Source organism: Vicugna pacos, chromosome 16 (genome assembly GCF_048564905.1).
Source record: "Vicugna pacos chromosome 16, VicPac4, whole genome shotgun sequence".
In the NCBI taxonomy this organism is placed as follows: domain Eukaryota; kingdom Metazoa; phylum Chordata; class Mammalia; order Artiodactyla; family Camelidae; genus Vicugna; species Vicugna pacos.
Window position 1 is genome coordinate 8,303,196 of NC_133002.1, and position 27,904 is coordinate 8,331,099.

General features: G+C 53.9%; 2 protein-coding genes across 14 annotated transcripts; one reads left to right on the forward strand and one right to left on the reverse strand.

The window, feature by feature from the left end:
* Nucleotides 1-55: 55 nt before the first annotated feature.
* On the forward strand, nucleotides 56-18,874 carry ZBTB4 (zinc finger and BTB domain containing 4). 8 transcript variants are annotated; one of them, XM_072940412.1, is made up of 5 exons: nucleotides 56-173; nucleotides 1,989-2,139; nucleotides 11,935-12,004; nucleotides 12,581-13,698; nucleotides 14,345-18,874. In XM_072940412.1, exons 2-5 carry the CDS (start codon nucleotides 2,021-2,023, stop codon nucleotides 16,299-16,301), a joined length of 3,264 nt encoding a protein of 1,087 aa, XP_072796513.1. In that variant the 5' UTR covers nucleotides 56-173; nucleotides 1,989-2,020; the 3' UTR covers nucleotides 16,302-18,874. The 8 variants fall into 8 exon arrangements, with proteins under 8 accessions (XP_072796513.1, XP_072796511.1, XP_072796512.1 ...); XM_072940410.1 differs by having other exon boundaries at nucleotides 59-173; nucleotides 1,806-2,139; XM_072940415.1 differs by lacking the exon at nucleotides 56-173 and adding an exon at nucleotides 8,414-8,583 and having other exon boundaries at nucleotides 2,019-2,139.
* CHRNB1 (cholinergic receptor nicotinic beta 1 subunit) lies at nucleotides 5,735-27,804 on the reverse strand. Of its 6 annotated transcripts, none has more exons than XM_072940423.1 (11): nucleotides 27,679-27,804; nucleotides 27,454-27,593; nucleotides 26,842-26,886; nucleotides 26,206-26,315; nucleotides 25,996-26,104; nucleotides 25,460-25,607; nucleotides 24,934-25,143; nucleotides 22,276-22,499; nucleotides 21,639-21,820; nucleotides 21,135-21,282; nucleotides 5,735-5,781 (listed from the first exon to the last, which is right to left on the reverse strand). In XM_072940423.1, the coding sequence occupies exons 1-11, from the start codon at nucleotides 27,734-27,736 to the stop codon at nucleotides 5,779-5,781; spliced, it is 1,377 nt and encodes a 458-aa protein (XP_072796524.1). In that variant the 5' UTR covers nucleotides 27,737-27,804; the 3' UTR covers nucleotides 5,735-5,778. The 6 variants fall into 6 exon arrangements, 5 of the variants coding, with proteins under 5 accessions (XP_072796524.1, XP_072796520.1, XP_072796521.1 ...); XM_072940419.1 differs by lacking the exon at nucleotides 5,735-5,781 and adding an exon at nucleotides 12,022-12,195; XM_072940420.1 differs by lacking the exon at nucleotides 5,735-5,781 and adding an exon at nucleotides 12,078-12,195 and having other exon boundaries at nucleotides 21,135-21,299.
* Between the last annotated feature and the right edge of the window lie 100 nt (nucleotides 27,805-27,904).

Consider the following 27,904-nt stretch of genomic DNA (forward strand, 5'->3'; position numbering starts at 1 on the left):
GGGCCGCCTGCGCCGGCGTGCAAGGGGCGCGCGCTGGAGTCGTTGATCCTCCCTCCCCGGTTCCCTGGTTGGGTGACCTTTTGAAATGACGAGAGGGAAGGGAACGTTTTTATCCCGCCGCCTCCCCTTGCTACTCCCTCCTGCACTGAGGTTTAAGTTTTGAAGGATCGAAGGTAAATATAAGCTGGTTTTATTCTAGTTTGGAGTGCGTTTTCATCTTCAGCCAAAGTTTCTTATTAATACCACCACCCCCCGCTAGAAAATGGTCTGTTCTGAGAATCGGTAATGAAGGAGGCGGGGCCGGTCATATCCTCCTGAGTGGGTTCCCCAAGGGGGGAGTGCTGGGGCCGTCCTTGGTCATGAATATGCAGCAATCGCGCTGAATATGCAAGAACAGATCAAGATGGCGAGGCCAATTGCTGGTCCGGAAGTAGCCGATATGTATTGAGCGGCCTCCTGGGACGGGGGTGGGGGGGGGGCATCTCCTAGCCTCTGATGGAGCGCTGTACGGAGCTCTTGTCATGGACCCCCTGCCTTAGCCGGTCGAAGAGGCCTCAGCTCAGAGGCCTGCTCCGAAAGGACGCTGGCCCCTGTCCGGGAGAGATCACGGGACCGCGACAATCCAGGAAAAGCAGATTAGCCATGGGGCGGGACACAGAAATCCTAGGGGACTCGGGGTCAAGGCATCTGAACATTAGGAAATCCTCCCCCTTCTAGAATATTTCAAAAATAAGATGGGGTTAGGGGGGTGTGGGGATCCCAAGGGATTCTCCAATGAGAGCAGAGAGTAGGGCTTCCACTGTCCTTCCAAAGCAGAGATGACACCAACTGCACAGCCACATTCAGAGTGGTCGTGTTTGATGTCAATATAACGTCACCACCCCAAGGTGGGGAGGCATAACCACGAGGAAGGGAAACCATTGCTCGGGGGGGGGGGGGGGGAAACACACTCCTTTCTCCAGAGCAGCTGCTTGCTCTGTTTGCCTGAAAGCCCCAAACACTCCAGCCCCGAGGCTCTGCTATCTGCTGCCGAGGGAAGAATCCTCCCCATGGCTTATGGCCTGCCTGCCTGCCTGCCTTAGTCCCTTTGATCTGCTCCTCAGATCTCACTTACCCCTTAGTTATGCCCTGATCCCCAAACCCCAGCCTAGACTCCAATATCTTGGTCTCCAGGCTTGTTCCAGGTCTTCTAGACAGTCCCTCTCCACCAAGTCCCCAAGTCACCTTTGACTCCAAAGGGTGTTCCTCTCCCATACCAGTTGTTTTCCAGTCACTTGTTCTCCCATATTTGTATTCCAGTCTTTCCTTTTATTTACCCCTGACCCCCGCCTCAGGCTCTCAGGTTCGATCTCACTCCTCCACCTGCCCTTCCCTCTCACAGCTGAGGTTCTGGGCGGTGATGATGGCAATGCTGCCCAACACCACTCCTGCCCCCATGATGTTAGAAGGTGCTACGGTCTCATTGAGCACATAATACTGCAGCATCAGGGCCACCACCACCTCAGAGTGCAGGACGGTGCACACTAGGGTGGGATGGGCCTTGGCGACCGCATAGCACGGGCACACAAAGAGACAAGGGCATAAATCCCCACTGTCCACACACAGCTCCAACTCAGAGGATCATTGGGCAGCACAGGGGTCTGCTGCACAAAGAGGCCCAGCACGGAGCCCACCAGCCCCACCAAGCCAAACAGGAAGGCCACTGTCGGTAGGCAGGAGGGAAAGTCTGGCGACAGGGCCAGGCCACCCAGGAAAGTGAGCACGTAGCCCAGAGTGGTATAGAAGCCCATGATCCTCTTTTGCAGTGTCCCTAGCCCAGGTCCCACAATGATGATGAGTCCCAGGGTGCTGTCCAACAAGCACACTAGTCATAGCCACTGAGATGCTGGTTCTTAAGACAAAGGGCAAGGAGAGCAGAGCAGACGGTGGAAGAACCTTTGTGGATGGTGGCAGCGTTGCCAGTGGGCACCATCTGAACTGCACTGTAGGTGCATCCGATGCTGAAGACTCTGAGCAGGGCATGGAGGCAGGCCTGGCCCCGGACATCGGGAGGTCCCAACGGTGGATCACCATGCAGTTTAAGCAGCAGGGCAATGGGGAGGTGGAAGAAGCATCGAAATCTGAGCAGCTCCAGCGAGGGTAAGTGGGAAGCCTGGTAAGCCACACGGGAGAAGAGGCCCACGAAGCCAGTGGGCAGGCCCCCACCCAGCAGGGCCATGAGCAGGCCCTTGGTGGCATCAGAGGGCCGGCAGCACTGGTGCAAGGGGAGGCTAGGCGGAGTGGAGGGAGGTGATGGCTGGGTGAAGTTGGGCAGGTTGAAGTAGGGGTGACTGGCAGCCTGTTAGGGAGAAAGGAGCTCGGGCATTAGGGCAGCCATAGACCAGGGGACCTGGGGCAGTGTGAATGCCGGGCTGGGTTCTGGGAACCTGTGGGACAATAGAGGGTCTTGCTAAGGAACTCTTGGGAGCTAGAAAGGGCCTGAAAGATGGATAAGGTGGTACATGTGTGCCTTGAGCCTCTAAAGCAGGAAGCAGGGAGTGAGCAGTCCTGGAGCATCCTGTTTCTCTGGGTCACCAGGGATGCTCTGTTGGTTTGAGGAGGAGAGGGAGCCTTAGATGCTGTGTGTCTGTGTGATGTCACAGGTTCCAGGGACATCTGGGTACACGATTATGAATTTCACTTGTTGGTGTCTAGGATAATTGGGAAGTTTTAGGGGAGGAAGGGAAAGCAGCCAGGAGCTACAGGGAGAGGAGCTATGCTCCCCTGGCCCCCACACTCACCATCTTTCCTTGGACTTCCTCCTCTCCTCCTGGCTCAGGGAGACTGGGCCCTTCAGAACTCTAGCCATTGTGACCTGGGGTTCTTCCCTGGAACCTTCCTGAGGTGGAGAGTGGGAGGCTCTTCCCTGGAACCTCCTTGAGGTGGAGGATAGGCCTCTTTTCTCGTTGTTTCTAAGTCTCCTTGCTTTACACCTTTGTCCCTGTCACTCCAAAGTCCATCTGATTCTTTTTTTCCTCTTTTTGACTACTTTTGTGATGAGACATCTTTGGTTTTTAATTAACTTGTTTGTTTATGTCTCGCCCTGTTTCAGAAAGGTTTTTTTGCAAAGGACCTCTGCGGGCCAGCTCCTATGTCCTGAGTTTTGAATTTTTGAACACCAGGGAGGAGTCGCAGAGACTGTCCCTCTGGAGTTTCAGGAATGTGTTTCTTCTGCGTGTGCCTCCACCTGGTGGTGTTGGTGCTGTCCCAGGAGACCTACACCAAGGCTTCTGCATTTACGCACAGTATATAGATGTGGATATTTCTGCCGGTGGGGACAAAATAGCAAGCTGCGTGTTCATCTGCGCTGGTAGTCATTTATGTGTACCTGTTCTGTAGGGCTGGGGCCTTCCCGGCCGGCGGCCTGGTGGGGTTCCCGGTGCATTTCTGGGGAGAGTGTGTGTTTGTGCGTGTGTCCAGGGCTGTCCCTGTGGGTAGGTTGGGCCTGGGTCTGCGGGTCCCACTGGGCCTGATTGTGAGCCTGCCACGTTGTGTGTCTGCGGAGAGAGTGTGCGTGCTCTGGGCGGTGTGCACCGCTGAGTGAAGGGCATGCAGGGGGCGGGGGAAGCCCCTTCCCAGGGAGTAGGTGGTCGTGCGGCCCTGAACTGATGCTGCAGCCAGGCCGGCGCCCGGCTCGGTGCCCACCAGTCCCGCGGCCCTGCGCGGCGCCGTTTCCTTCCCGGGATCGGTCCGGACGCAGGCCGTCGGGCGCGCTCTCCCCAAGCCCGAGCCCGGAGCTGGTGTCTGTGCCGGCTGCGCTGCGCCGGCCTCCTCTCGGCGGCGGCGGCGCTGGAGGGGTACTGTTTCCGGGGGTGGGGGTGGGGGTAGGACCGGGGCGGGGGGAGCCGATGATGTCAGCGGCGGCGGCGGCGGCGGCGGCGGCGGGGCCGGGCCGGGGCCGGGCGCTGGGGGGGCCGGGGCCGGAGCCGGAGCCGGAGCCGGAGCCGGAGCCGGAGCTGGAGGCGGGCGAAGCCGGAGCGGCCGGGGGCGGCCACGGTGATGAGCCGGGCCTGGCGGACGCGGCGCCATCGCAGTCAGGTGGGCCCCGGGGCGAACCGGGCAGGGTCAGGGCGGACCGGAGCCAACAGCCGGGCCCCCTCCCCGCTGCCCGGCGCCGCGGGGGCCCGCGCTGCACCCCGCGCCGCGACCGCTCCCCTTTGGGGTTGACCTGGGGGCTCAGGGGTCGGGGGCTAAGCCTGGCCCCGCCTCCAAGTGCGCACGGCGCTGGGGGGCGACTAAGGGGGCCCCGGTACGTCGTCCGACCCAGCGGCGGCAGGGGGCTGCGATCGCCTGGGGCCCTGGAAAGGGCCGCGCTCACTCCCCACTTGAAGGGTTAATTCTGCAGCCCCATGTCCCCCTCCCGCCGTGGGGCAGGTTGGGGGTGGGGTGGGGCGGGTGTGAGCCCGGGCCGGCGCTGCAAGCTGCTGGGAGGGCGATGGCGTAGGAGCCAGGCAGAGAGGGGGAGGGGTGGGCCTCCGAGCGCCCCAGAGTTGGGGTGTGCGGGGTGCGCAGGGCGAGCAGGGACCCCGGAGCCGCCGCGCCGTCGGGTCAGGGTTGTGGCTGTGAGTCCTGGAGATTGTGTGTCTCCTGCTGTGTTGTGGGGCAAGGTAAACCACTCCTGGGCACCACTGTTTGCTGGTCTGGCAGCTAGGGGTCCGGCAGGGCCCTACCGGGCCACGGGGATAGAAAGCCAGATGGAGGGGTGTCCAGTGTTTTGGGGCAGAATTACAAGATGTGGCCCTGCGGCTTTGGGTGACAGGTCCGCATCCAAAGCAGGGTGCAATACCTGCGGAGTTTGTTAGATGTGGGGTTTTATGTGTGTTTTATACCAGCATGTGTTTCTTGCATGTATGTGTCTGGTGCTGCACATATGAACTATTTATGAACTGTTGTTTTCTGCATACCTGGTAAGGGTAAGTGCTGTGGAGGGCACCGGAGTGGGGGCTGTGTGTGCCTAGTTGGAGGGGGCGGTTGTGTACCTTTGAGTCAGAAGGTGTCAGGTCCGGGTCCCATTTCTGTGGCCCTGCTGAGGTGTGGCCCAGTCTTGGCGTGGATGACCCGCTGGATGGGTTTGTGGGTCCGTGTGACAAGCGGGTGGCTGGGTGGGTGGGGAATGTGTGTGTCTAGAACTCAGGTCCCGAGGGTCCTGCGGGAAGTGAGAAGCCCCAGGGTGTGTCTCAGGTACTCATGAGACGGCTGGTGCTGGTATGAGGGGCTCCGGGGGGCACGTGCACGTTGTGTTTATGGGCTCATGGGCAGCCCAGTGAGGGGAGGGGAAGGTTATGTGTTTGCAACATTCCCTGCGGGATTCTTTTGTGACGTTGTTTGTGGGAGCCTGTCCGTGCTGTTGGGCTGGGAGGCAAGCTGGTCAGAAAACACTTGTGGGGAGGGAGGTGGCGTGACAAGGGCAATGTGGGCCTCAGACTCCAGAGATCAACCGCAGGCTGTGTGTGCGTGTCTGCTTCTGTGTGTTTAACTGGCTGTGTAGGGCTGCTGTGGGGATATGTTATGAAGAAGGCAGGGAGATAAATATGGGGCAGAGCAAGGGCAGCAGGCGGGAGGCTTGGGTGTCGTCGGGGTGGCCCAGCTGGTCTGTGCAGGGTCTGTGTGCTGGCCCCTCACCGGCCCGCCCAGCGTGTCAGGGTCACCGGGAGGAGAGGCCTGGTGGCTGCAAGGAAACTGAGCTTGGACCGAGTGGCTCCTTGGCCATGTTTACGTAAAGGCCGGGTGTGACTCTTGTCACTGCAATGGAAAAAAGAAACATGAAGTTTTCAGTCTCCTCCTCCTGCTTCGCCCTCTCTCTGCCCCCCTCTCGGGTATCTCTGCTTTTCCGTCTCTTCTGTGACGCACATTGGGCCGCTCCCGCGACTGTGGAAGGGTCTGGGAACGGAATCTGCTCGCTAGGCAGATTCCTCAGAACAGGTTTTCCTCACCTTTGGGGACTGGGCCCTTCTGTAAATGTGTGTGTGTGTGTGTGTGTGTGTGTGTGTGTGTGTGTGTGTGTTCCAAGTGTACCCACTGCTGTGTACCACACCTGCCTGGCTGGGAGCATGCGTGTATGGGGGGCAGGGAGGACACTGTGGCCAGGTCCTCCTGCCTGGGGGCAGGCTGGCTGCTGTCAGGCCTACACAACAAGTGCGCCACGGCCCAGTGGAGGGGAAGGAGGCCTAGACCTGCACTGAGGAGTTTAGGCCGTGCTGCTTCCTCACTGGCACTTTCCCTACGTGAGCCTCAGTTCCTCATCTGTGAAATGGGGCCAATCACCTGGCTTGCCTGTCTTCCAACAGGGCTATAAGTAGCTCACGGGAAATGTCCTGGAAAGTAGGGGCAGCTTGGGGGCCTGTGGCAGCCACCGTCAGCCCTCTGCCAGCACTGAGCCACTTCTTGGGGCCTGGCTAGTAACCACAGGAGTAAACGCTTATTTAGCACTTACTGTGTACCAGGCACTGTTGTCAATGCTTTTACATTTGATCACTCATTTACTCTTCCCAGTGCGAGGTGGAAGGGGGAATTCTAACTACCTCCGTTCTTCAGATGAGACAGCCGAGGCCCGGAGGAGTAATTTGCTCAAAGCCACTTAGCCAGTAAGAAGTAAAGGTGGATTTGAACCCAGGCAGTCAGGTTCCAGATCCTGTGTTCTTATATGCTGTCCTCTGCTGCCCTTCTGGAGCTTTCTGTGGGCCTCTTGGTGCACCCCACACAGACATGTGCACAAACTTCTGCCCAATTTCTGCAGAACTTAGCACCTGCACCAATCCATTCTAGAAGACTGGGGTGCTTAGTGACTCAGGGAGCCTCAGCCTAGGGAGGGAGAACCTAGCATCTGCTGCTGGGTGCTGGCCGCAGGGCCACAAAACGCTGATGAACTGGGCGAAGGAGAGATTGTCCTTGTCCTGTAGGTGAGGGAGGGCTAAATGGGAGGTGATATTTGAGGTCGATCTTAACATTTTGGAAGGATTTGGGGACGAGGTTGGGGAAAGGTTGCATTTCTGGCAGGAGGACCAGCAGAGGCAAAGGTGTGGAGGTGTGGGACGTGTTGAGATTGGAGAGCGTGCAGGGTGCTTGAAGGGAGACTGGCACAAGGCACGATTAGAAAGGAAGAGGGGGACTGGACTCTCAAATACCTGGCTGAGGAATCTGAGCTTCTGGAGTGGAGGCCCGTGCAGGTTGCTGAGCCCAGGAGTGATCCCACCTGAGCTGCTTTGGGGCTGTTGACCCTCAGTGAGAGGAAGGCTGGATGGAGGCAGGGGACTAGCTGGGAGGCCATGGCCTTGAATCAGGAGAGTGTTAACAAGGCCCTGAGCTAATTTGGGGCCAGAGGCGGGTTAGAGGGAAGGCTTCCAGAGCCATTCCCAAGCTGGGCCGCAGATCCAGACTGCTGGATGCGGGGAGTGAGGGAGAGGGTGGAGTCCCTCACTCCCCACACAGTTAGCACTTAGCACGTGAGACCTTGTGCGGTGACGTCGGCAGCCCGCTGGCTGGCCGTAGGCCTCTTCGGGCAGGACCCGGCAGTGTGGCAGAGGGAAGGGCTCAGCATCTGGGTTCACTCAGGCCTGGATTTGAATTTTGACTCTGCTGCCCGCAAGTTGTGTGACCTTGAGCAAGGTAAATCCCTCTGTGAGCCTCAGTTTCCTAATCTGTAAAATTGGGCTAATCTAAATACTAACTTTGGGTGGCCGTTTTGAGGAAACCATTAAATGAGGCAACGCATGTAAAGCCCTGGAAGTATATCAGGCAAAGCGTGATCGCCCCAGGAGTGGTCAAGTTACACTCGCCACCCGCAGCTCTGGGCCAGCTCAGTCCAGGACGGAAGATGGTGTCCTTCCTGAAGGTGGACACACTCCAGGCAGACTTGAAGAAAGTAGGTTCATTTACCAAAAATTGTTTTCATCTCCCACTATGTATTAGGCACTGTTCTAAGCACTGGAGATAGCAGTTAACAAAGCAGACAAAAATCCCTCCCTCCCTTGGAAGTTACTTTCTAGAGATGAATGAACAGTATGTTTCACTAAATGCCAAGGAGGAAAATAAAGTAGGGGAGAGAGAGAGGAAGCTTGATGGGGCACAGGGTGGCTGGGAGGGCCTCCGGGGGAAGGTGACTTTTGAGTCAAGGCTTAAAGGAGATGGGGCGGCAAGGCATGGGGCTGTCTGAGGAAAGAACATTCCAGGCAGAGGGACCAGCAAGAGGTGGAGTGTATTTGGCAGCAGCGCTCAGCTCCCCACCTCAGTCACACCTCTGAGATCACACAGCCAGTGAAGAGTAGAGAAAAGGTGAAAACAAATTAAAAAACTAAAAACCACAGAGCCATCAAACGTACTGTGAAGCCTGATTTCTGCCCCTTGCTCTTCACCACTTCCCCCCACCATTTTCCAGGACTGAGTTCCAGGATGATAAGAGCGAGCACTTCCTGAGCATTTACCGTGGGCCAGGCCCCTTTCTAGGCACTGCTGGGCATCAGCTGGATTATTCTTTACAACAGCCCTACGAAGTGGGAAATTTTCATCATCCCCACGTCACAGACAAGGAAACCGACATACAGAAAGGTTAAGTAACTTGGCGAGGGCCCCATAACTAGTGTCTTCTCCAACTCCCATAAGCCCTCATAGGGCAGTGGCTAGTGGTGGGGCAGTTCATCTCAGGAGAGCTGGATCCAAACCCAGCTTGGTACACAGTGAGACCCGGGGCAAATCACCCCACCACTATGTTCTCACTGCCTGCAAGTGAGGAGTCTAGAGTATTTAAAGCCTCAATTTCTTCATCTATGCAGTGGGGTTGATACTAGCCCCTGCCGCTCTGTGGTCCCTTTGGGAGCTAAAATGAGACTATGTTGATGAAATGCTTAGCACTGGATTTGGCACATAGTAAGTATCTCAGCAGTGGCAGCTCCAAGTACCATGATGATGATGGTTCTAGGTGATCTCCAAGGGCCAAGCCAGCTTCGGACTTCTGTGGTTCTAAGAAGCCTTGATAGGCCTTGTCCAAATATCTTGGCCTCGGTAGGCACCAAGCCCATATGGTTGTGCATGTGGGCAGGCCTGGAATCAGACCTTTGCTGTGCTCACCTGTGGATTGCTACCTCATGGAGGAGGCGGCCTTTCCTGTTTTCCCCCCTTCCTCTGATTTTCACAAAGACCCTGGATGGGCTAGTGGGGGGTCCTAGTGGATGCTGTTGAAAGAAAACCACAACTGTTTTCTATCCATTCTACTCACAACACTTCTGACACCAAATGTGTGGGGTTTTCCCCCACACTGTTCAATTTTCTGACACTAGCTGGGTGTCCTGCAGTTCAATTCAATTTTGATACTATTTGCTAGGAGGTAGCATCAGATCCCACAGGTTAAGGGCTCAGTCCCACAAGACGGCCCCCACTTCAGGCGCCAGGTGCCAATCGTGGCCTCCCATACTCCTAACTGACCAGCAAGAAATCAGGCTTCCCCACGACCCCCTCCTCAGTTTTGATAATTTGCTAGGATGGCTCATAGAATTGAGGGAAATACTTATGTTTATTGGTTTATTGTATAATAAAGGATTTGTCAGTACAGATGAACAGCCAGGTGAAGGGGTATGGAGGGCAAGGTCTAGAAGGGTCCTGAGTGGAAGAGCGTCTGTCTCTACAAAGTGCAGGTCCATGACCTCAGTGTGTGAGTTTAACAACCCGGAAGCTCTCTGAACCCCATAATTTAGGGATTTTTGCAGAAGCCTCATCACATAGGCATGATCAATTAGTAACTCAGTCTGCAGGCCCTTTCCCCTCCCAGGCCCTTTTGGTGGGGGTGGGTCTGAATGTTCCAAGCTTCCAGCCATGGCTTCTGGTGACCAGTCCCCATCCACAAGCCCAGCAAGATTTGCCTCATTAAAACAAGAGATGCTCCTATCACCCAGGAAATTCCAAAGGGTTCAGGAGCTTTATGTTAGGAACTGGGGTCAAAGACCAAATATCAGAACAAGATGCTCCTAACATCCCTATCACTTGGGAAATTAGAGTTTTAGGAGCTCTGAGTCAGGAATGGGGACAAAGATCAAATATATATACAGTTGACCCTTGAACAATGTGGGGATTAGGGATGCGGATACTCCAAACAGTGAAAAATCCAAGTATAGCCTTACAGTCGGCCCCCTGTATCCAAAGTTCCACATTCTCAGATTCAGCCAAACTCACATCATGTAGAACTGTAGTATTTACTGTTGAAAAAATCCACATGGAACTGGACCTGAGCAGTTCAAACCCATGTTGTTCACGGGTCAACTTAATTTCATATGATATCACAGTATCATAGCTGTAAACATGGCCTTCATCTCGATGTGATATAATCAAGAACACAGGCTTTGGTGCCAAACTTTCTGGGATCAGATCCCAGCCCCGCTACTCACTGGTCATGTATCATTGGGCAGTTACCTAGTGTCTCTGAGCCTCGGTCTGTCACTTTAAAATCAGGAAGCTAACTGCTACCTTAGGAAGAAATGAGGTAAGGCAAGTAAAGCCGACTCTTGGGGGTCCCGGTGGGCTAGTGGCTATCTTGGAAGGGAGTGGGAAGCCTTGCTCTTTCTCCTCATTTTACAACCAGAACTGAACACCAGCCCTCGAGCAGGGCCTCTTCCCCAGGATTCCCTACCTGCTTGCAATCCAGCAACGGATGGTAGCACTTGACCCAGGTGTGTGCATGGCAGTTGGGGCTGTTAGAACTTTGGAATATCACCCCTGTTCACCACCCTCCACCTCCTCTTCCAGGACAGGAGTCAGAACAGTCTCTTGGGGGTGTGAAATGGGCTGTGGAGTCCTCTTAGTCTAGATAGTATGAGTAATAAATGGGAAGAGAGCGTTTTGTTTTTAGAGGGGGGGATTGTATGAGGAACTCCTGACGTAGGACACCTCGGAGTCATGGATGACCCAGGGCGTGCGGAAGGGAGACCCCCAGGCTTCACAGAGGGTGGACAAGGAGCAGCAAGCTCTGCTCTCGGGTCAGCAGGCCTGGCCTGTGAACAGGCCCCGCCTGTTACGACCAGCTTTGTGTGTCTTTGGCTAAGTTCCTGTATGGCTGTGGAACTCAGATCTTCAACTGAAAAATGAACCCCCAAAGCCCTGGCTGTGCCCACAGGGGAAAGCGGCTGTGAGGTGCTTTCTGTGTGGTGACCGCCACGGTGTGCGTGTGGGGTGCCTGCTATTCCTTTTGGATGAGCCTCCCAGCAAGAGGTGAGGTAGGGGTTGCGTTCCTCACTCCCACCCCCATTTTTAAGCCAAAGTCCCAAAGCCACCAGCACTCAAAGTAAGGAGTGGGACTCAAACTTCCTCACTTCCGGTCCAGTGGCCTTTCCAGTCCCCTCCAGAGATTAGAGCAAGCTGGCCCGTGTGCATGAGTTCGTGATCTTTGGTGGTTGCCTGGCACGTAGGCCAGAAACTCCCTCTAAGATTTCAAATGAAGAGGTCCTCTCCCAATTTGAGTATCTGGCAGCTTGGTCCATTGAAAAAGCTCAAGCAAATCTATTTTGATATGTAAATGAGACTATTAAAATGAAAGACAACATGCAAATCTTTGATTTCCTTTGAGCCCCGAAGATTGGGCCAAAGGGACTTGAGAGTGATCCAGCAGGCTTCCCTGGGCCTAGGGGCTGAAGTAGGCTGCTGGATTGTTTTGAGGCAAATTGGGAATATGCAAATTATCTTGTTCCTATACTTCTGGGGGCAAGCAGAACAAGGCTTTGCAACAACCTGTGTGACCTCCTAGGTCTGACTGGCTGCAGCTAATTAAGCAAGCAACCTGACAGGCTCCTGGGAGGGTCAGGGTCTGCAGAGCAGCCCTGGCTTCTTTGGCCTTGAGCGCTGCGCCACCCCCACCCCCTGCGTCCTGTCTTGCCCAGTTCCCTTCCTGAGAATGTGGTTTCTGTTTCTCCACAGAGGGAAGAGGCCCGACAGAAGGGACTCGCTGAGCCACCCCGGCTCCGCTCCATGTTGGCTGTGCTGTCAGGTGAGATGGTGTGAGAGGTCCGCAGCGAGGGAAAATGGGCATGAGGCAGCAGGCCAGCAAGGGCAGCCGTTGTGTCCAGGCTGGGGAGCCTTGTGAAATGGTCATCAGCAGTTGTGGGGGCCTCCTCCTCCCAGTGCGTTACCTCGCTAGTCCGTGCCTTGGAGGTTTTGACCCCTGACCTTCATCAAGACCTGAGGCAGTGGGGGAAGAGTACAGCTCAGTGGTAGAGTGCATGTTCAGTATGCATGAGGTCCAGGGTTCAATGCCCAGTACCTCCATTAAGATAAGTAAGTGAACCTAATTACTTACCCCCCCACCCCCCGCAAAATGGTGAAAAAAAGACCTGAGGCATCCCTGGCCTCTTCCAGCACTAGACGTGTGACTTACTGGCATTGGACGCTGGCCAGATGTGGGGTGGCTCAGGTTGACCCCTGGCTTCTGTCACCAGAAGTTAGTCAGCCTTCCACCAGTCTCTGACCAACAGCCTCCAACCTCTCTCAGCTCACCTCCCTGATTGCAGAGACCTCTACCCTCTGCCCTGCCTCTGAGATCCTCCCTGGCCTCTTCTCTGTCTAGGCTGGCGCCATGCCCCCCCCAGCAGAGGTGACGGACCCGTCCCATGCCCCCGCTGTCCTGCGCCAGCTCAACGAGCAGCGGCTCCGTGGCCTCTTCTGTGACGTCACCCTCATAGCTGGAGACACCAAGTTCCCTGCTCACCGCAGTGTCCTGGCTGCTTCTAGTCCCTTCTTCAGAGAGGCCCTGCTGGCTTCAGCTCCTCTACCGCTCCCACCAATTACTGGGGGCTCAGCTCCCAACCCTGCCACCACCACAGCTGCCTCCTCTTCCTCGTCCTCCTCCTCCTCCTCCTCTTCCTCCTCCTCCTCTTCTTCCTCTTCTTCCTCTTCTTCGTCCTCCTCATCCTCGTCCTCCTCCTCTCCCCCTCCAGCCTCGCCTCCTGCTTCATCCCCACCCCGGGTCCTAGAGCTGCCAGGGGTCCCAGCAGCTGCCTTCTCTGATGTCCTCAACTTCATCTACAGTGCCCGGCTGGCACTACCTGGCGGCGGAGGGGATGGGGCAGCTGTGGCAGAGATTGGAGCTCTGGGGCGGCGTCTGGGCATCTCCCGCCTGCAGGGCCTTGGGGAGGGAGGTGATGCTTGGATACCTCCTGCCCCAGCCCCCATGGCCACCTCACAGCCTGAAGAGGACAGCTTCGGGCCTGGGACTAGGCCAGCCAGGGAGTGGGAGGGTGACAGGGCTGAGGCTCAGGCCCCTGACTCACAGCCCCTGCTGCCCCGGCGGCCCCTCCCCTGCCCCCGCTGTGGGAAAAGCTTCATCCATCCCAAGCGGCTGCAGACCCATGAGGCACAGTGCCGTAGGGGGGCTGGCACTCGGGGGTCTGCAGTGGTGGGAACTGGGGGCTCTGGCCCCAGTGGCCCTGCAGGAGTCGATGCCTCAGCCCTGCCCCCACCGGTGGGCTTCCGAGGTGGCCCTGAGCATGTGGTGAAGGTGGTGGGTGGCCACGTGCTCTACGTGTGCGCAGCCTGTGAGCGTTCCTACGTGACCTTGTCCAGCCTGAAGCGGCACAGCAATGTCCACTCGTGGCGGAGGAAGTACCCCTGCCGCTACTGTGAGAAGGTGTTCGCCCTGGCTGAGTACCGTACCAAGCATGAGGTGTGGCACACCGGGGAGCGCAGGTGAGTGGCCTGGGGGGCCCAGGGTCAGGGGTGGGTGGAGTGGAAGGGTCACATGGGACCTTGTCCACTCAGGGACCACATGGACAAGAGTGAGGGCCTAGAAAGGCATCTTAGAGATGCCCACTCACCTGCTTTCCATCACTCACCCATCTGCCTCCCTCCAGCCCTGTTTCCTTCTGCTGCTGTTTATTAGCACCCCTGGGTGCCATGTCCCAGCTTGATGCTGTGGAAAAGGCCAAGGAGGAAAGAGAAAGTTGCCTCACAGAACAGGACTTTGGGGAACACAGGCATGTCCACTAACAGTTATAATACATATTTCCACAATGTACCCCTGTTCATAAAATATTTCCCTATTTTGTCATTTGAACTTCAGAAGAGTTAGGCAAGGTATGTGATCATTCCCAGTTCAGATGGAACAGCTGAGGCCTGGCAGCTGACAGCCAGTGAGGGGCACTGAACTGGGACTGGTGTCCCTTCCAAGGCTGACGGGGGAGACAAGCAGCCTGGAAGGAGCATGAGCAAATGGCTAGGGCAGTTCGAAGTCCGAGTGGAGGCAGGAGAGGATGTGGGAAGCTGAGGCCCTGGCTTCAGAACTCCTGACTCAAGTGGCTCTGTCCCTGCCCTGTTCTCTGCTGTCCTGGCCCAGGTACCAGTGCATCTTCTGCTGGGAGACCTTTGTCACTTATTATAACCTGAAGACCCACCAGCGAGCCTTCCATGGCATCAGCCCGGGCCTCCTAGCCAGTGAGAAGACGCCCAATGGAGGCTATAAGCCCAAGCTCAACACCCTCAAGCTGTACCGCCTGCTCCCCATGCGGGCAGCCAAGCGGCCCTACAAGACCTATAGCCAGGGAGCCCCCGAGGCCCCCCTTTCTCCAAGCCTCAACACCCCAGCCCCTGCAGCAATGCCGGCCAGCCCACCATCCGGACCCCCACCTGCCCCAGAACCTGGCCCCCCACCTTCTGTCATCACTTTTGCCCACCCGGCTCCCTCTGTCATTGTCCACGGGGGCAGCAGCAGCGCTGGGGCGGGGAGTGGGCCGGCCAGCACAGGGGGTGCCCAAGCCGCCTCAGTCATCACTTACACTGCTCCCCCGAGGCCCCCCAAAAAACGTGAGTACCCACCTCCTCCCCCAGAGCCTGCAGCCACACTGACCAGCCCAGCCACAGCCGGCAGCCCAGCAACGGCCGCAGGGCCCGCCACAGCTGCAGAGGAGGCCAAGGGCCGGAACCCACGGGCCGCGAGGACTCTGACTTACACGGCCAAGCCAGCTGGCGGGATTGGTGGGGGTGGGGGTCCCCCTGCAGGGCCTGGCCGGGGCCCCTCCCAGCTACAGGCTCCACCTCCACTGTGTCAGATCACTGTGCGAATCGGTGAGGAGGCCATTGTAAAGCGCCGCATCTCAGAAACTGACCTACGTCCTGGGGAGCTAAGTGGAGAGGAGATGGAGGAGAGCGAGGAGGATGATGAGGAGGAGGACGAGGATGAAGAGGAGGACGAGGAGGAGGATGAGGAGGAGGAGTCGAAGGCCGGTGGGGAGGACCAGCTCTGGAGGCCCTACTACTCCTACAAGCCCAAGCGCAAGGCCGGAGCTGCAGGCCCGGGCAGCAGTGGGGGCAGCGGGATGCCCAGAGGCCGCCGGCCACCTCGCTGGAAACAGAAGCTGGAGCGAAGGAGCTGGGAGGAGACTCCGGCGGCCGAGGGCCCCGCAGGGCATGCCCGTGGCGAGTGGAGGCACCGCTGCGGGGACTGTGCCCAGACATTCACCACCCTGAGGAAGCTGCGGAAGCACCAGGAGGCCCATAGCGGGGGCTCCCACAACTCCCGGGCTGGACGTAAGCCTTCCACCCGCTTCACCTGCCCTCACTGCGCCAAGGTGTGCAAGACGGCAGCAGCCCTGAGCCGCCATGGGCAGAGGCACGCAGCCGAGCGGCCCGGGGGCACCCCCACACCTGTCATTGCCTACTCCAAGGGCAGCGCTGGCACCAGACCTGGGGATGTCAAGGAGGAGGCCCCCCAAGAGATGCAAGTCTCTTCATCCAGCGGGGAGGCAGGTGGCGGGAGCGCTGCTGCTGAGGAAGCTTCCGAGACCGCCTCACTCCAGGACCCTGTCATCTCAGGGGGTGAGGAGCCCTCAGTGGTGGCAGGAGGGGGCACCTATGCTTACCCACCTGTTCAGGAATTTCCCCTGGCTCTGATTGGGAGCGGCCGGGAATCTGGCAGTGGCAGGGGAAAACCTGGGAGTGAGGGGCCACTAGGGGCTGGGGAGGGGGACCGGCTGGAGGGGATGGGGGCTGCCAAAGTCACCTTCTACCCTGAGCCCTACCCACTCGTCTATGGCCCCCAGCTCCTTGCCGCCTACCCTTACAACTTCAGCAACTTGGCCGCTCTCCCAGTTGCTCTTAACATGGTCCTACCTGATGAGAAGGGTGGGGGGGCCCTTCCCTTCCTACCAGGGGTCTTTGGCTACGCAGTCAATCCTCAAGCAGCACCCCCTACCCCCCCAACTCCACCCCCTCCAACTCTTCCTCCACCAGTGCCCCCTAAGGGAGAAGGGGAAAGGGCAGGGGTTGAAAGAACCCAGAAGGGAGATGTGGGTTGAGCTCTGGGTCCAGATTCCCCCTTTCACCAGATGCCACCCTCCCTGAACCCCCGCCACTACCAGCTCCTTGGCCTCCTTGCCCCTTGGGAGCCCCTCCACATGCTTGTGCAGGGACTTGGGGGCCTCTGGAGCTCAGGGGTCAGGCTGCTTTGTGTGAGATTGTAGTTTTCCCATCTCCTGGGAAGGGATCTTTGGTGGTTCCCCTCTCAGTTCTCCTCCAGGGAATGGCTTCCATGACAGGCAGGGCCAGCTCCCATCCCTTCTCCAGCCCTTGGGGCAACTGAGCAATATACTTATATGAATCTCTACTCACGGCTCCCACCAGCTCTGAATGTCTAACCCGCCCCCCTGATTCGTAAACCTAGGGGGAAACCATCTCTCTCACCTAACGATCCCCCCTCATTCTGATGCTTTCTCTAAGCCCTTGCCCAGATGCTTCCTAGCACATTCCATTCTTTGTGGCCCAGGGCCTGGACCAGACCATTGTGATACCTGACAGCCCCCTACCTGGGAGTGTGGCTCTGGACTCCATTCTTCCCAAGGCTGGGTTTCTGTGTCCCTGTTTCCTTCACATGAAGATGCCATGCCTTTCTTGGCTTCCATGCCTTTGGATCTTCCATATTGCTCCTTATACTCCTAGACTCTGGGGATGGCCTCTCCCAATCCAGGTCAAGGAGGTGCTGGGGGCAGGGTTACCTGTCTGTTCCATGGCTGAGTACTTTCTCAGCCCAGGGCAGCACCAATCTCAGCCCTACCTTGGCCCCCAAATCTAGTGAGCCCCAGACTCTTCCAAGGCAAAAGAGTTGAGTAGACTGCACCTCTTCTTGCCTCTACATATGGCCTCTTCTGGGCTAAACCAGATTTGGGGGCCAGGAGGGAGGAGCTCTATATGGGATGGGGAAGGGAATCTACTTTCTCCCTGTTTTTTCCCGATGGTTTCTCCCAGACTAGACCAAATAGCCAGAAAAATGATGGGGGTTGGATGGGTGGGTAAGCCCAAGATTTGCACATGACCTCCCATCCTTACCTTCACCCCCATCTTCCCCAGGATCATTTCCCTCACCAGTCACTCCAGATGGTTTTTTGGGGAACCATCCTACCCCCTTGGTGGGTTTTGGGGTATCCCCACCAACTTTCCCTGCAAAATAGCACCTTATACCCCATCTTTGACTCAGTTCCCCACACCCAAAGATCCCAGCCTAGGGATGGGGTACAGGGACCTTATACGTCCCTAATCCCTAATTTGCACTAGTTAACCCTGGTCAGGGGTCCCTATGTTTCCTTCCAGTGGGGGAGTTGAAGAAATGTTTGCTCCTAATTCCCTTTGATAACTGGGCCTCCCCACTCTGTGACTGAATGAACATTTCCCATCCATCCACCTCTCCCCAGGAAAAAACAGCCCACACGGGGAGAGCCAGTTTAGGGGAGCAAATGTGATAAATGGGAATTAGAGGAGTGCAGTTTAAAAAGGGGAAAAGCTGTTGTCATCAAAATGGCAGCCTTTTTCCCAGCTACTGTTTTCTGGGGCCAAGATGGCTGCCCTCTCAACAGATGCTCAAAGGGCAAGATCATGGCTTTTGGAGGGAGGTGGTTTTGGCGGAGGGACAGGAGCATCCTGCCTTGTCTCACCCTCCCAGCATATGGAAAGGGGAGGTTTCGACAGGCTCCCTGAATGTTAACCACGGAGGAGTGGCGCTCCTTCACTCCTCCTCTGTCTCTTTGCACTTTTCTTGGTCTTGGCCACAATCCGAGTGAAGAGTTTCCTACTGAATGTACCAAGTTCCAATTTTTAAGGGGAAGAAAAGTTTAAAACATGGGAAAATGCAAAAAAAAAATCACTAAAAAATTCCCACAAATCTTGTTTCTGGCACTTTAGAAAAACTGCGGGGAAAAAAAGTACATAATAAAGAATACATATATATATCTACACACAAATTATATATATATTTACACAGCGGAACCACAAGAGAGACTGAGGAAGGCCTTGGAGGCAGGGGGCAGGTGTGATGACAGTCCCCCTATATCCTTAACCTGCACTCCTATGAGGCAGAAAGGCACAGGAAACAGAAGGGGTTGAGGATAGACCAGGGAATTTGAATTTCATAACAGGTCAAAATTCTGAAACCATGGACATTTTGGGAGAACTGAGATTGTAGACATTTATTTTTTTGAAAATATGATTTAGGAAAATAGTTTCCAGAATTTGGTGGTTCTGGGCAACAAAGGAGATTGTGGCGAAAAGGAGATTAAAATATATGTATCTGAGCTGGGGAACTTGAATATTGTGAATTTCAGGTGTTGGAAATTTGGGATTTGGCAATTTCATCTTTTGAAAATGATCAAGTCTTGTCAGTCTGTGCCCTCTTTCCCCATGTTCCCTGGGAAGAAGGGTGACGGTGGAGTGGGAAGGCCACTGGTTCTGTGCCACAGCACGCAAGATTTAGAATTCTACAGACTCTAGCTCTATACGTAGTGAGGACCCAGATTTAGAGAAACTGACCAATATTTATCTCCGCATTTGTGTGTGTGTCCAACTCTCTAGGCCAATAAACCAACAAGACAAACAAACTGTGCTCCGCAGTGGGATGCCAGGTGCAATTATTGGTGTGGCTGGTGGGTCTGGCTGGACAGGGACACACTAACCTTGTCCCACAGGGGTCCCTGTGAGTTGTAGCCCTATTCTCCCTCTTAGGACAACTTCCAGCAGTTGAGTAGGTGTGAGAGCCTGCTGACCCTAGGTACTTCACTGTAATTGCTACAGCCACTAGGCTCAAGCTGACTTTGCTCTGACCTCCAGGCAGAAACATTAACTCAGTCCAGTTCACACAGCCTGCTGGGCACAAGATCTTCACGTCCCAGAAAGGCCCTGCCTTCAAACAGGTGCAGCCCTTTCTCTAAACTGAAAGGAAACTGAGGCACAAAATGTGTGATGGCCATAAGAGACACCAACACCCTTTCTTGTTCCACTCCTAGCCTCCCAGCGGCTTCAATTCCTTGTCCCCCCTCCTCCCCTCCCATGTATTTTGTCCAGTGTTATACAAGGATGGGCAAGTAAACTAAGTGAAGCAGATCAGGTGGGTGGGGGCTTTGAGGAGCTCTGGTACAAATACCTTGACCAGAGTGGGCAGCTATTAACCAGCTCCAGCAGGTTGCTGCCAATAGGGGAGCAGACCTAGTGTCACTGCAGTTCATTAAATTTTTCAAGAGAAGTGAGAAATTCAAATTTCTCTGTGAAATATCCACATTTTAAAAGTAGTAAACGGTTCAGATTTTAAGTTTTGCTTCCCAAAAATATGGGCGAAGCAAAACACACCAGTTTGCAACTCCTGGTATATATTGTATAATGCTTTTCTTCCCATCTTCTCATATGATCCTCAGACTAGCTTCATTTTACAGATGGGGAAACTGAGGCACAGAACAGTTTAGTAGCTTGTCCAAGTTCTGAGCAGCTTGTCCAAGTTGGAGCAAAGTTCCAACTTGAGTGGAGGTTTTTAAAGTGCACTTCTCCCCCCATTACAAATGCACCCTTTTAGAAGTAACCCTTTTTTATCCTAAAAATAATACTACAAAATACAATAAACTACAGAAAGGTAAAAGCAAAGAAAAATGACCACTAGTCCCAACATGAAAACATAAGCACTATCACTTAGTGTATTTCCTTACAGAAAAAAAAAAAATCCCTATTCATTCAACCAATGCTAAGCACCTACTTAGGTTAGGACCTGTGCTAGGTGCTTGTACAGTGAACAAGACATATTTCCTGCCCTCTTAAGGCTTACAGTCTAGTTCTTGTTCTTTGTTCCATTTCGTTGGGAACCTTAAAGTGCACTTCTCCCCCCATTACAAATGCACCCTTTTAGAAGTAACCCTTTTTTATCCTAAAAATAATACTTACTGCAAAATACAATAAACTACAGAAAGGTAAAAGCAAAGAAAAATGACCACTAGTCCCAACATGCAAACATAAGCACTATCACTTAGTGTATTTCCTTACAGAAAAAAAAAAATCCCTATTCATTCAACCAATGCTAAGCACCTACTTAGGTTAGGACCTGTGCTAGGTGCTTGTACAGTGAACAAGACATATTTCCTGCCCTCTTAAGGCTTACAGTCTAGTTCTTGTTCTTTGTTCCATTTCGTTGGGAACCTAGGTGTTACTATCCAAAGGAGCTTCTTCAAGAAGCCAAAGAGTAAATGGATAGTGCATTTCAGGTGGGTTCAAAGCCTCCATCTGCCCAATTCCACTTAGCCTTCCTCCCTAGAAATGAAATGACGAGAGGACTGGATCCCTAAGTGAAAAAGTTAAGGTGTAGAAAGGGACAAGGCTTAAGAGTACTGCCAAACTCTCAATTCAACTGGCCGAGGACTAGGGTCTCGGCCATCTGGTCCTCAAGGAAAGGGGTCGGGAGGGGGCAAGTTGTACGTGGCGTCCAGAAAGATGACAAGGGTCCCGACGCTCGTGAAGATGATGAAAGTCCACAGGAAGAGGCGGTCCACTACCATGGCCACAAATTGCCAGTCCTCCTTCAGCTGGGAGTAGGCAGAGGAAACTGTTCCTAAGCTCCAGACCCCCAGGGAAGGCCGTCCCCAAGGCCCTGTACCCTACCCTGGTCCTCCTACCACAGCTTTAAGACTAGGGTGGGTTGCAGAACAGCGGAGAGAGAAACCGCGCGCGAGGGTTGTGAATAAAGCACTACTCGGAAAGCATGGGGCGGGACCGAGAGAGGCACACTTCCAATCAGATATAAAACTAAGTGCTAGGGGCGGAGCCTGAGCTTGCGGGTGGAGCCAATGCCGCCCAGGCCCTGCACTGCTCCACCCTCTTCGACTTACCGCGTCGTGGTCTTCCTGTTCCTGCAGCTGTCGAGCGATGTAGCTGATCGAGGAAACGACCTCTCGTAGCTCGGGAGGCAGACCCACAGTCCGGTTTGGACCATCGATAAATCGCCGCAGGTCCGGGGCAGACAGTTCAGGCTGGAACCTGGAAGAGGCGGGACTCTTTGGCCACGCCCCGGGCGCAAAGACACTCAGCCAGCTCCGGTGCTCTCGACCCCCGCCTCAACTCCCTCCTCCAATGTCTGTCCAGTTTTCAAAACTTGACAGGGCCCTTCAGGCTCTCGCCGATGGCGGCGACCTCTCTAGCCTTCCGCAATTCCTCCTATCCCCTTACGCTTTAGTTCCCACCTCTCCGCAAACTGGGCAACAGAAGGAATACTACAACTCCCATGATGCTCAACCACGGCATCATCCGGGAGCTTACGTCGCCTGCCTCCGCACAGTCTTCAGGGAACTGTAGTTCTCCTCCCTTCTACGTAGGCGATGGGGAGTAGACACTACCTGTTGGGTTTGGGGAAGAGAAAATCATTCGGTGGCTTGCGGATGAAATATTCATCTGTTCCCCGACCCCAGCCACTTCCTGGAGACTCCCTGAGGGCTACTAGAGGCGGCTCTGGCATCTGGTCTCTCTCGGGTTTGGGCCTCTTCATACCCAGATACAGAGGAAGTTTGTGAATGAAGATCTGCAAAAGAAGAGGCGTGTTGGAGGGGGATCTCTTGCTTTCAGAGCAGAAGGGAAGCCACCAACCACCCCCACGCCATATGCCCATCCCTGCGCATGCGTGCATCCGTCCCACAGACAAGGAAATGCTCATGCAGCCCTGAGTTCTTAAGTGGGTTGGGAGGCATCCTAACTGGAAAGAAAAGTCCTGAGGGCTTCCACCCTGATATTTCCTAACCCTGAGAATGTTTCCTTGGAACGCGCAATGGGCGATATTAATGAAGAGAGTCTGAGACCTAAGCAATGATAATGATGATAAAATTAATTGTGCAACATTTCAACACCCAAGGCCTTGGCACTTCGACACTCTACCAGGAGCTGTAGTTCTCCCTCAGGTCTGTGAAAGGGAAGGTGGAAGTTGGTGGGAGGGAGGAGAGATACCTGGAAAAAAGCCAAATAGGTTGGAAGAGATCTTACCTGACGGACCCAAAGGGGCATTTGGTGGGTGTGGGGTGAGCGATGGTGAAGGTTGAGGACTACGACGCTAAGGATGACTGAGAAAGTGACGAGCACCATAGTGAACATGAGGTACTTGATAATGATGGGGACAGACAGGGAAGTCTCAGGCACTTTGTCTGCCAGCAGCAGCAGGAACACAGTAAGGGTCAGCAGGGCAAAGATCGAGAGCCCCATCTTCTCTCCTTGGGGGACAGGGGGGAAGGCAGAAGGATTAGGCTTTGCCAGAAGGCAATCTCCATGGCATAATCAGTGACTGTGTTACCAGCCCACTCAAGGACAGGTTTTTTGAAGGGCCAGCAAATGACTCCTACGTTTATACCTCCAACCTGAACTTACTCCCCTAAATTCCTGACTTGTATCCTCCTGCCTACTTAACCTCTCCATTTGAGTGTCCAATAGACATCTCATACTTAACATATCCAGAACTTAATCCCTTCACCACTGCATCCTCCCATAGTTTCCCCCATTTCATAAATGAAAACTCCATCTTTCCTGTGGCTCAGACTGAAATCCTTTGAATCATTCTCAACACTCCTCTTTTTCATCCCATATCCAGTCCATCCCAAACCTTACTGTTTCTACCTTCAAAATATATCCTGAAACCGATGACTTATCACATATACCACTACCATCCTGGTACAAACCACCATTACCTCAGATCTGAGTTACTATAAAGGCCTCCTCTTTGCTTCATCCTTTGCCCCCGCTGACTTTTCTTAACAGAGCAGCCAGATTAATCCTGTTAAAATGTAAATCAGATCACAGCACTCCTAGGGGAGGGGATAGCTCAGTGGTAGAGTGCCTACCTAACATGCACAAGGTCCTGGGTTCAATCCCCAGTACCCCCACTTAAAAAGCAAGTAATTACCTCCTCCCCTAAAAAAAAGAAAGAAAAGGCAGATCATATCAATCCTCATCTCAGAAGCTTCCAGTGGCTTCTCATCTCCTTCAGCATAAAAGCCACAGTCCTTACTATGGTCTATAAGTCATTCCCTCTAGCTCTCTGACTTCATCTCATACTCTTTTCTCTCTTGCACACGTCATTCAGTTACATTGACTATTTCTTGAATATTCAAAGCACACTCCCACCACAGAGCCTTTGCATTCACTGTTAATTAACTCTTGGTAATTTCTTCCCCCAGATATCTGTCAAGGTCATTCTCTCACTTCCTTCCAGTCTTTTTTCAAATATTGATTAAATATCCCCTTTTTAGTGAGGCATTTACTGACCATCTTATTTTTAAACTGCAACTCCTACCCCCATTCTTGTTTTCCCTTTTCCTTCTTCATTTTCCTCTTCTGTATACCATCTAATGGATTTATTTATTATGTTTATTGACTATCTATCTCTCCCACTAGAATGTAAACTCCTAAGAGTAGGGATTTTTGTCTCTTTAATTCACTGATGTATTCCCAGCGCTTTGCACATTACAAATGCTCAACAAATATGGTTGCATGAATGAATGGACCAACCCCTGTAGCAGGAATTATATCACAATTTGAAGCATCAAAAATGAAACAATATATAAAAATATGTCAAGTGACTGGTTATTCCTATGGGATACAACAGGCACTGCAAACTTCATGGAAGGTATTGAAATAAATTACTTTCATGGCCTGTTCTACTTTAGTCCTATAATATTGGGTTCCAAGATTTTCCTTGCTCCAGGAGGAAGAAGTTACATGTGGAAGTGTGTTCTAGAAATGCATCACTCTGTTTCCCTAGACAGAGAAAGAACTTGATTCCAGACTGAAAGAAAGCACGTTTTGAACACCAGAGTTCAGGATATTGGTCTTTGAATCAGCCTGGTACTAACCAGGGCTGAAATAGCAACACTGTCTCTCTCTAACTGGGTAATGTAATGACTTACACTCTCGTAGCCTCTTTACCTTCCTCTGTAAAATGGAAAGACAATTCAGTACCTACCTTACACAGTTGTTGTGAATATTAGAATTGAGTTAATATATTTAACATGTTATTTGTATTATCTTATAGCAAGTGCTCAAAATTAGCAAAGACAATACCTACACTTATACAGAACTTACGGGGTACCAGGCATAGTTCTATTAACTCAGTTAATCTTCAGAATAATCCTTTATGGTAGGGACAATGACTGGCCTATTTCCAGATCAGGAAACTAAGACACATAGAGATTAAGAAATTTACCCAAGGTTACTCTGTTACCACGTTATGCTGTCTCCCAGAGAAATGTTGTCTATTATTTTGAAGGGAGATAGCAGGCTAAGGGAGTAGTAGGTGTCTGACAAGTTGGGGAGAGAAGATGCCAGGAATGGGGAAAGGGAAAGGAAGAGTTGTCTAAGCCTGGGACTTTGTTGATCAGAGGAGTGGAGGTTCCAAGGATGAGATCATAGGATTCTGAAGGGAAGAGTTTAGAAGTTATTGGGTGCAGAAAAGTCAGCAGCAGATGAGGGTCAGAGCCTGAGATTGGAGGGAAAACCTGGATCCAGATGCAAAGGCTCTGCTTGAAAGGATAATCTGGGTGAGACTGCTGAAGCACAATCCATGATGGCTTGAGTTGGCAGGAAAACCTTGCCTGAAGAGGGAGAAGCTGAGCTATTTGTAAGAAGGGCTGCTGGGGCTCCTTTCCCCCTTACCTGCATCTGGTGGCAGGTAGAAGACGAAGATGGCCAGGAGAGTGATGAGGATGCACGGAGCAATGACGTTGACCAGGTAGAAGAGAGGCTTCCGGCGAATGATGAGGTAGAAGGCAACCTGTTCATGCCGTCCTTCCCTCCCTCCCCTAGGATCCACTGGAGGCTGGATTAGCCGAGAAGGCTTGTGGATAATCTCCCACTGGCCATTCTCTTGGAGAGGGAGGGAAGGGAAGAAGAGCGGAAGAAGGGGACACAGATGTGGGACCTGTCTTTGTTGGTACCAGACATGGCTTTCTCTGCTACATCCTAAAGCAGAGGGGCCTGATGTAATAAGGGGCCAGCTATGGACACTGAGCTGGGCAGCCCAGCTCTAATAAACTTGAACAAGTCTCAATTTCCATATCCACAAAATATAGTCATATCTATCTTGCCGAACCCACAGGGACTCGCTGATGGAGTATATTTTTCAGCCTGTTAGAAACTGGAAATCATAAAGCCAATGGACGTGGGAGCCATGCTCACTCACCAATGAAAGTCCCTTCATGAATGTGCACTTCCTGCTGCTCCTGCCCATCGGGACCCAAGCCAGTCTGCAGGCTGACCTCTGAGCTGTCATAGCTATAGGAACTGAACACCATGGTGCAGTTCTGCCAGTCAAAGGGGAAGTAGGTGACCTGAATGGAGCAGGGAGTCACTAGAGCTGCCAGAGAACTGATCGGGGTTGAGGGAGTTGGAGAGGTCACAGGGTAGTTAGGGATCAGAGGATATGGGGCACCAGGAAGATAGGGGCCACCAGGGAAGATCACAGAGAAGTAGGGTCACAGAGGAAATGGAAGGTAATCTGGGGAGGCCATGGACAAAGTGGGGAGGGGTCACTAAGGAAGACTGGAAGTCAATGAAAATGGACAAAGAAGATGAAACAACGGAATGTAAGGGGGCAAGAGAGGTGAGGGTCCATGGGGGATAATGGAGGAGAAGATGGGGGACTATGGGGAGTCAGCGTATCTGAGGAGAGGGAGGGTTTCTACAAGCGCCTGAGCTTCCCAGGAGGAGCCGGGAGACCTGGATACTGCAGCTGCTGCGATAGATGCCTGGGGGCTGCCAGCGCACGGAGCCGTCGGAGGACACCACGACGTTGATGTCCAGAGCAACATCAAAATTTCCGTCATTGCTGCAGAGAAAGAATCTTCTCACTTTGGATCAGGCCCCGGCCCCGGTGCCCTGCCTCTCCAGAGGCGCTGCCCCACCTTCCAGATTTTGGGAACATCCTACTTGTTTAGGAGCACCACATCTGGTAGCCACACCGATTGGGCCGTGATGCGTAGTGAATCGATGCCCTCGTGCTCCGCAGGGTCCCAGCTCAGCCTGTAGTCAGTCCACTCCTAGGAAAGTAGAGGCTGAGGGGCTGTCTGGGGCTGGAGGTTAGGAGACTTGGGGTGCAAAGGAAGCCCGTGCAGGGAGTGCAAGGGAGGGGAGGATCTTAGGCATGGGCTGTGTTTCTGGAGGCTGGGGCTCTGATTTCGGCTCCACCTGCACTCTTTGGGACCTCATCAGCTAATTTCCCCTTCTCTCGCACCGGGCCCCAACTTTGTATTCTCTGAAAATGAAAGGGTTGTACTAGCTAGCATCTAAAATGGAGATTTTCAAACTGCAGCTAGCGACGCTTTAATAGGTCAGGAGTCAAACAAGTGGCCCCAAACCAGTGTTAAAACAAACAAAAAATACAATGAAAAATGCATGGAGTGTAACTCCCATAGTAAAGATAAGTATTGTTTCCTGAAGCTTCTGTTTCAGTTATAAATGTGTTTTCTGAGATCGTGATGCAAGAAGTATTCTAACTGGGCTGGACATTTGAGGAAATTGTAAAGGTAGTGGGATGCCCTTTCCCATCCCTCTGGATCTCCTTACCAGGTCTAAGTAGACCTTTGTGGTCATCTCCTCATCCTTCTCGTTCTAGAAGAGAAAAGTTTAAAGGGCAGATATGATGTGAATGTATAGAAATAAGGGGGCTCTGTGGGTCAAGCTCTCTCTGGAACCTCCCCTCTTCTTCTGAGCCGCACCCTTTTAAGTCCAAGCCCCGCTTCTTAAAACTGCTTTAGTTTATGCCCTATCTCTATCTCGAGAACTTCCTGCGGTACCTACTGCTCGCCAATTCATATACCTGCCCCGAATCTCCGCCCTCCGCCCATTAACCCCGTCCCGCACCAAGCTCCGCCCCAGGCTGTGACCCCGCCTCAAGGTCCGCCCTCCGGCCAGTCCATTGGCCCCAACTTCACTTCAAGATCCGCCCACAGGCTCGTTCATCATCTTGCCCGGCTCTACCCTGGCCCGTCCAGCAGCCACGCCCACAGCTTGTCCATTGGTCCGATTTCGACCCAATCGCTGCTAACGACCAGTCTATCTCCAGCCTGGCCTCGCCCCAGGCCCCCTCCTCAGTCGTTCCTGGGTCCCGCCCTGCCTAAAGCCACGCCCCCTAGCCGGCTAGTGAGCTAGACCTCAACTGTCCGTGTACGCGCTCACCAGGCTGGTAAGTTGCGCCAGGCTAAGACCAATGCTGACACCGACGCGGTCTCCCACCTCCCGCGCCGGCCGTACCGAACTATCGTAGCCCGAGAACAGTTTCTCGCGAAGTCGGCCCTCTGCCTCCGAGCCTTGGGCGCCTGGAGGAGGAAAGAACTAAGTGAAGCCATGGTGCGCAGCCACGACCTCTGGCCCTGTCACTGCCCCTTTGAGGCCTAGACTTACCTGGGGCGTGTGGAGCCCCCAGGGCCCCCAGCAGCAGCAGCAGCGCCCCTGGGAACATAGCCCGCCCGCGTCGCTCCGTGAGCTCTCTGGGTGAGCCGCCGGGACAGCCAGCGCAGGGGAAGTGACGAGGCGCCCAGGAATGTGCACCTGTTGTCGGGGGGCAGCCGCCAGCCCACCCGCCCCGCCCCTGGGACTTTATCCCCGCCCCGAGCAATTGCCAATGCCT

Excerpts from the sequence above, each read along its gene's own strand:
- ZBTB4 (XM_072940410.1), top strand. The coding sequence starts at position 1,883 with ATGCTGGTTCTTAAGACAAAGGGCAAGGAGAGCAGAGCAGACGGTGGA. Across the intron at positions 2,140-11,934 it reads TCTGAGCAGCTCCAGCGAGG|AGGGAAGAGGCCCGACAGAA; the intron begins GTAAGTGGGAAG and ends GTTTCTCCACAG. Across the intron at positions 13,699-14,344 it reads TGGCACACCGGGGAGCGCAG|GTACCAGTGCATCTTCTGCT; the intron begins GTGAGTGGCCTG and ends GTCCTGGCCCAG.
- CHRNB1 (XM_006218792.4), bottom strand. The coding sequence starts at position 27,736 with ATGTTCCCAGGGGCGCTGCTGCTGCTGCTGGGGGCCCTGGGGGCTCCA. Across the intron at positions 26,105-26,205 it reads GATGTGGTGCTCCTAAACAA|CAATGACGGAAATTTTGATG; the intron begins GTAGGATGTTCC and ends CTTTCTCTGCAG. Across the intron at positions 25,608-25,995 it reads GCAGCAGCTGCAGTATCCAG|GTCACCTACTTCCCCTTTGA; the intron begins GTCTCCCGGCTC and ends TGCTCCATTCAG.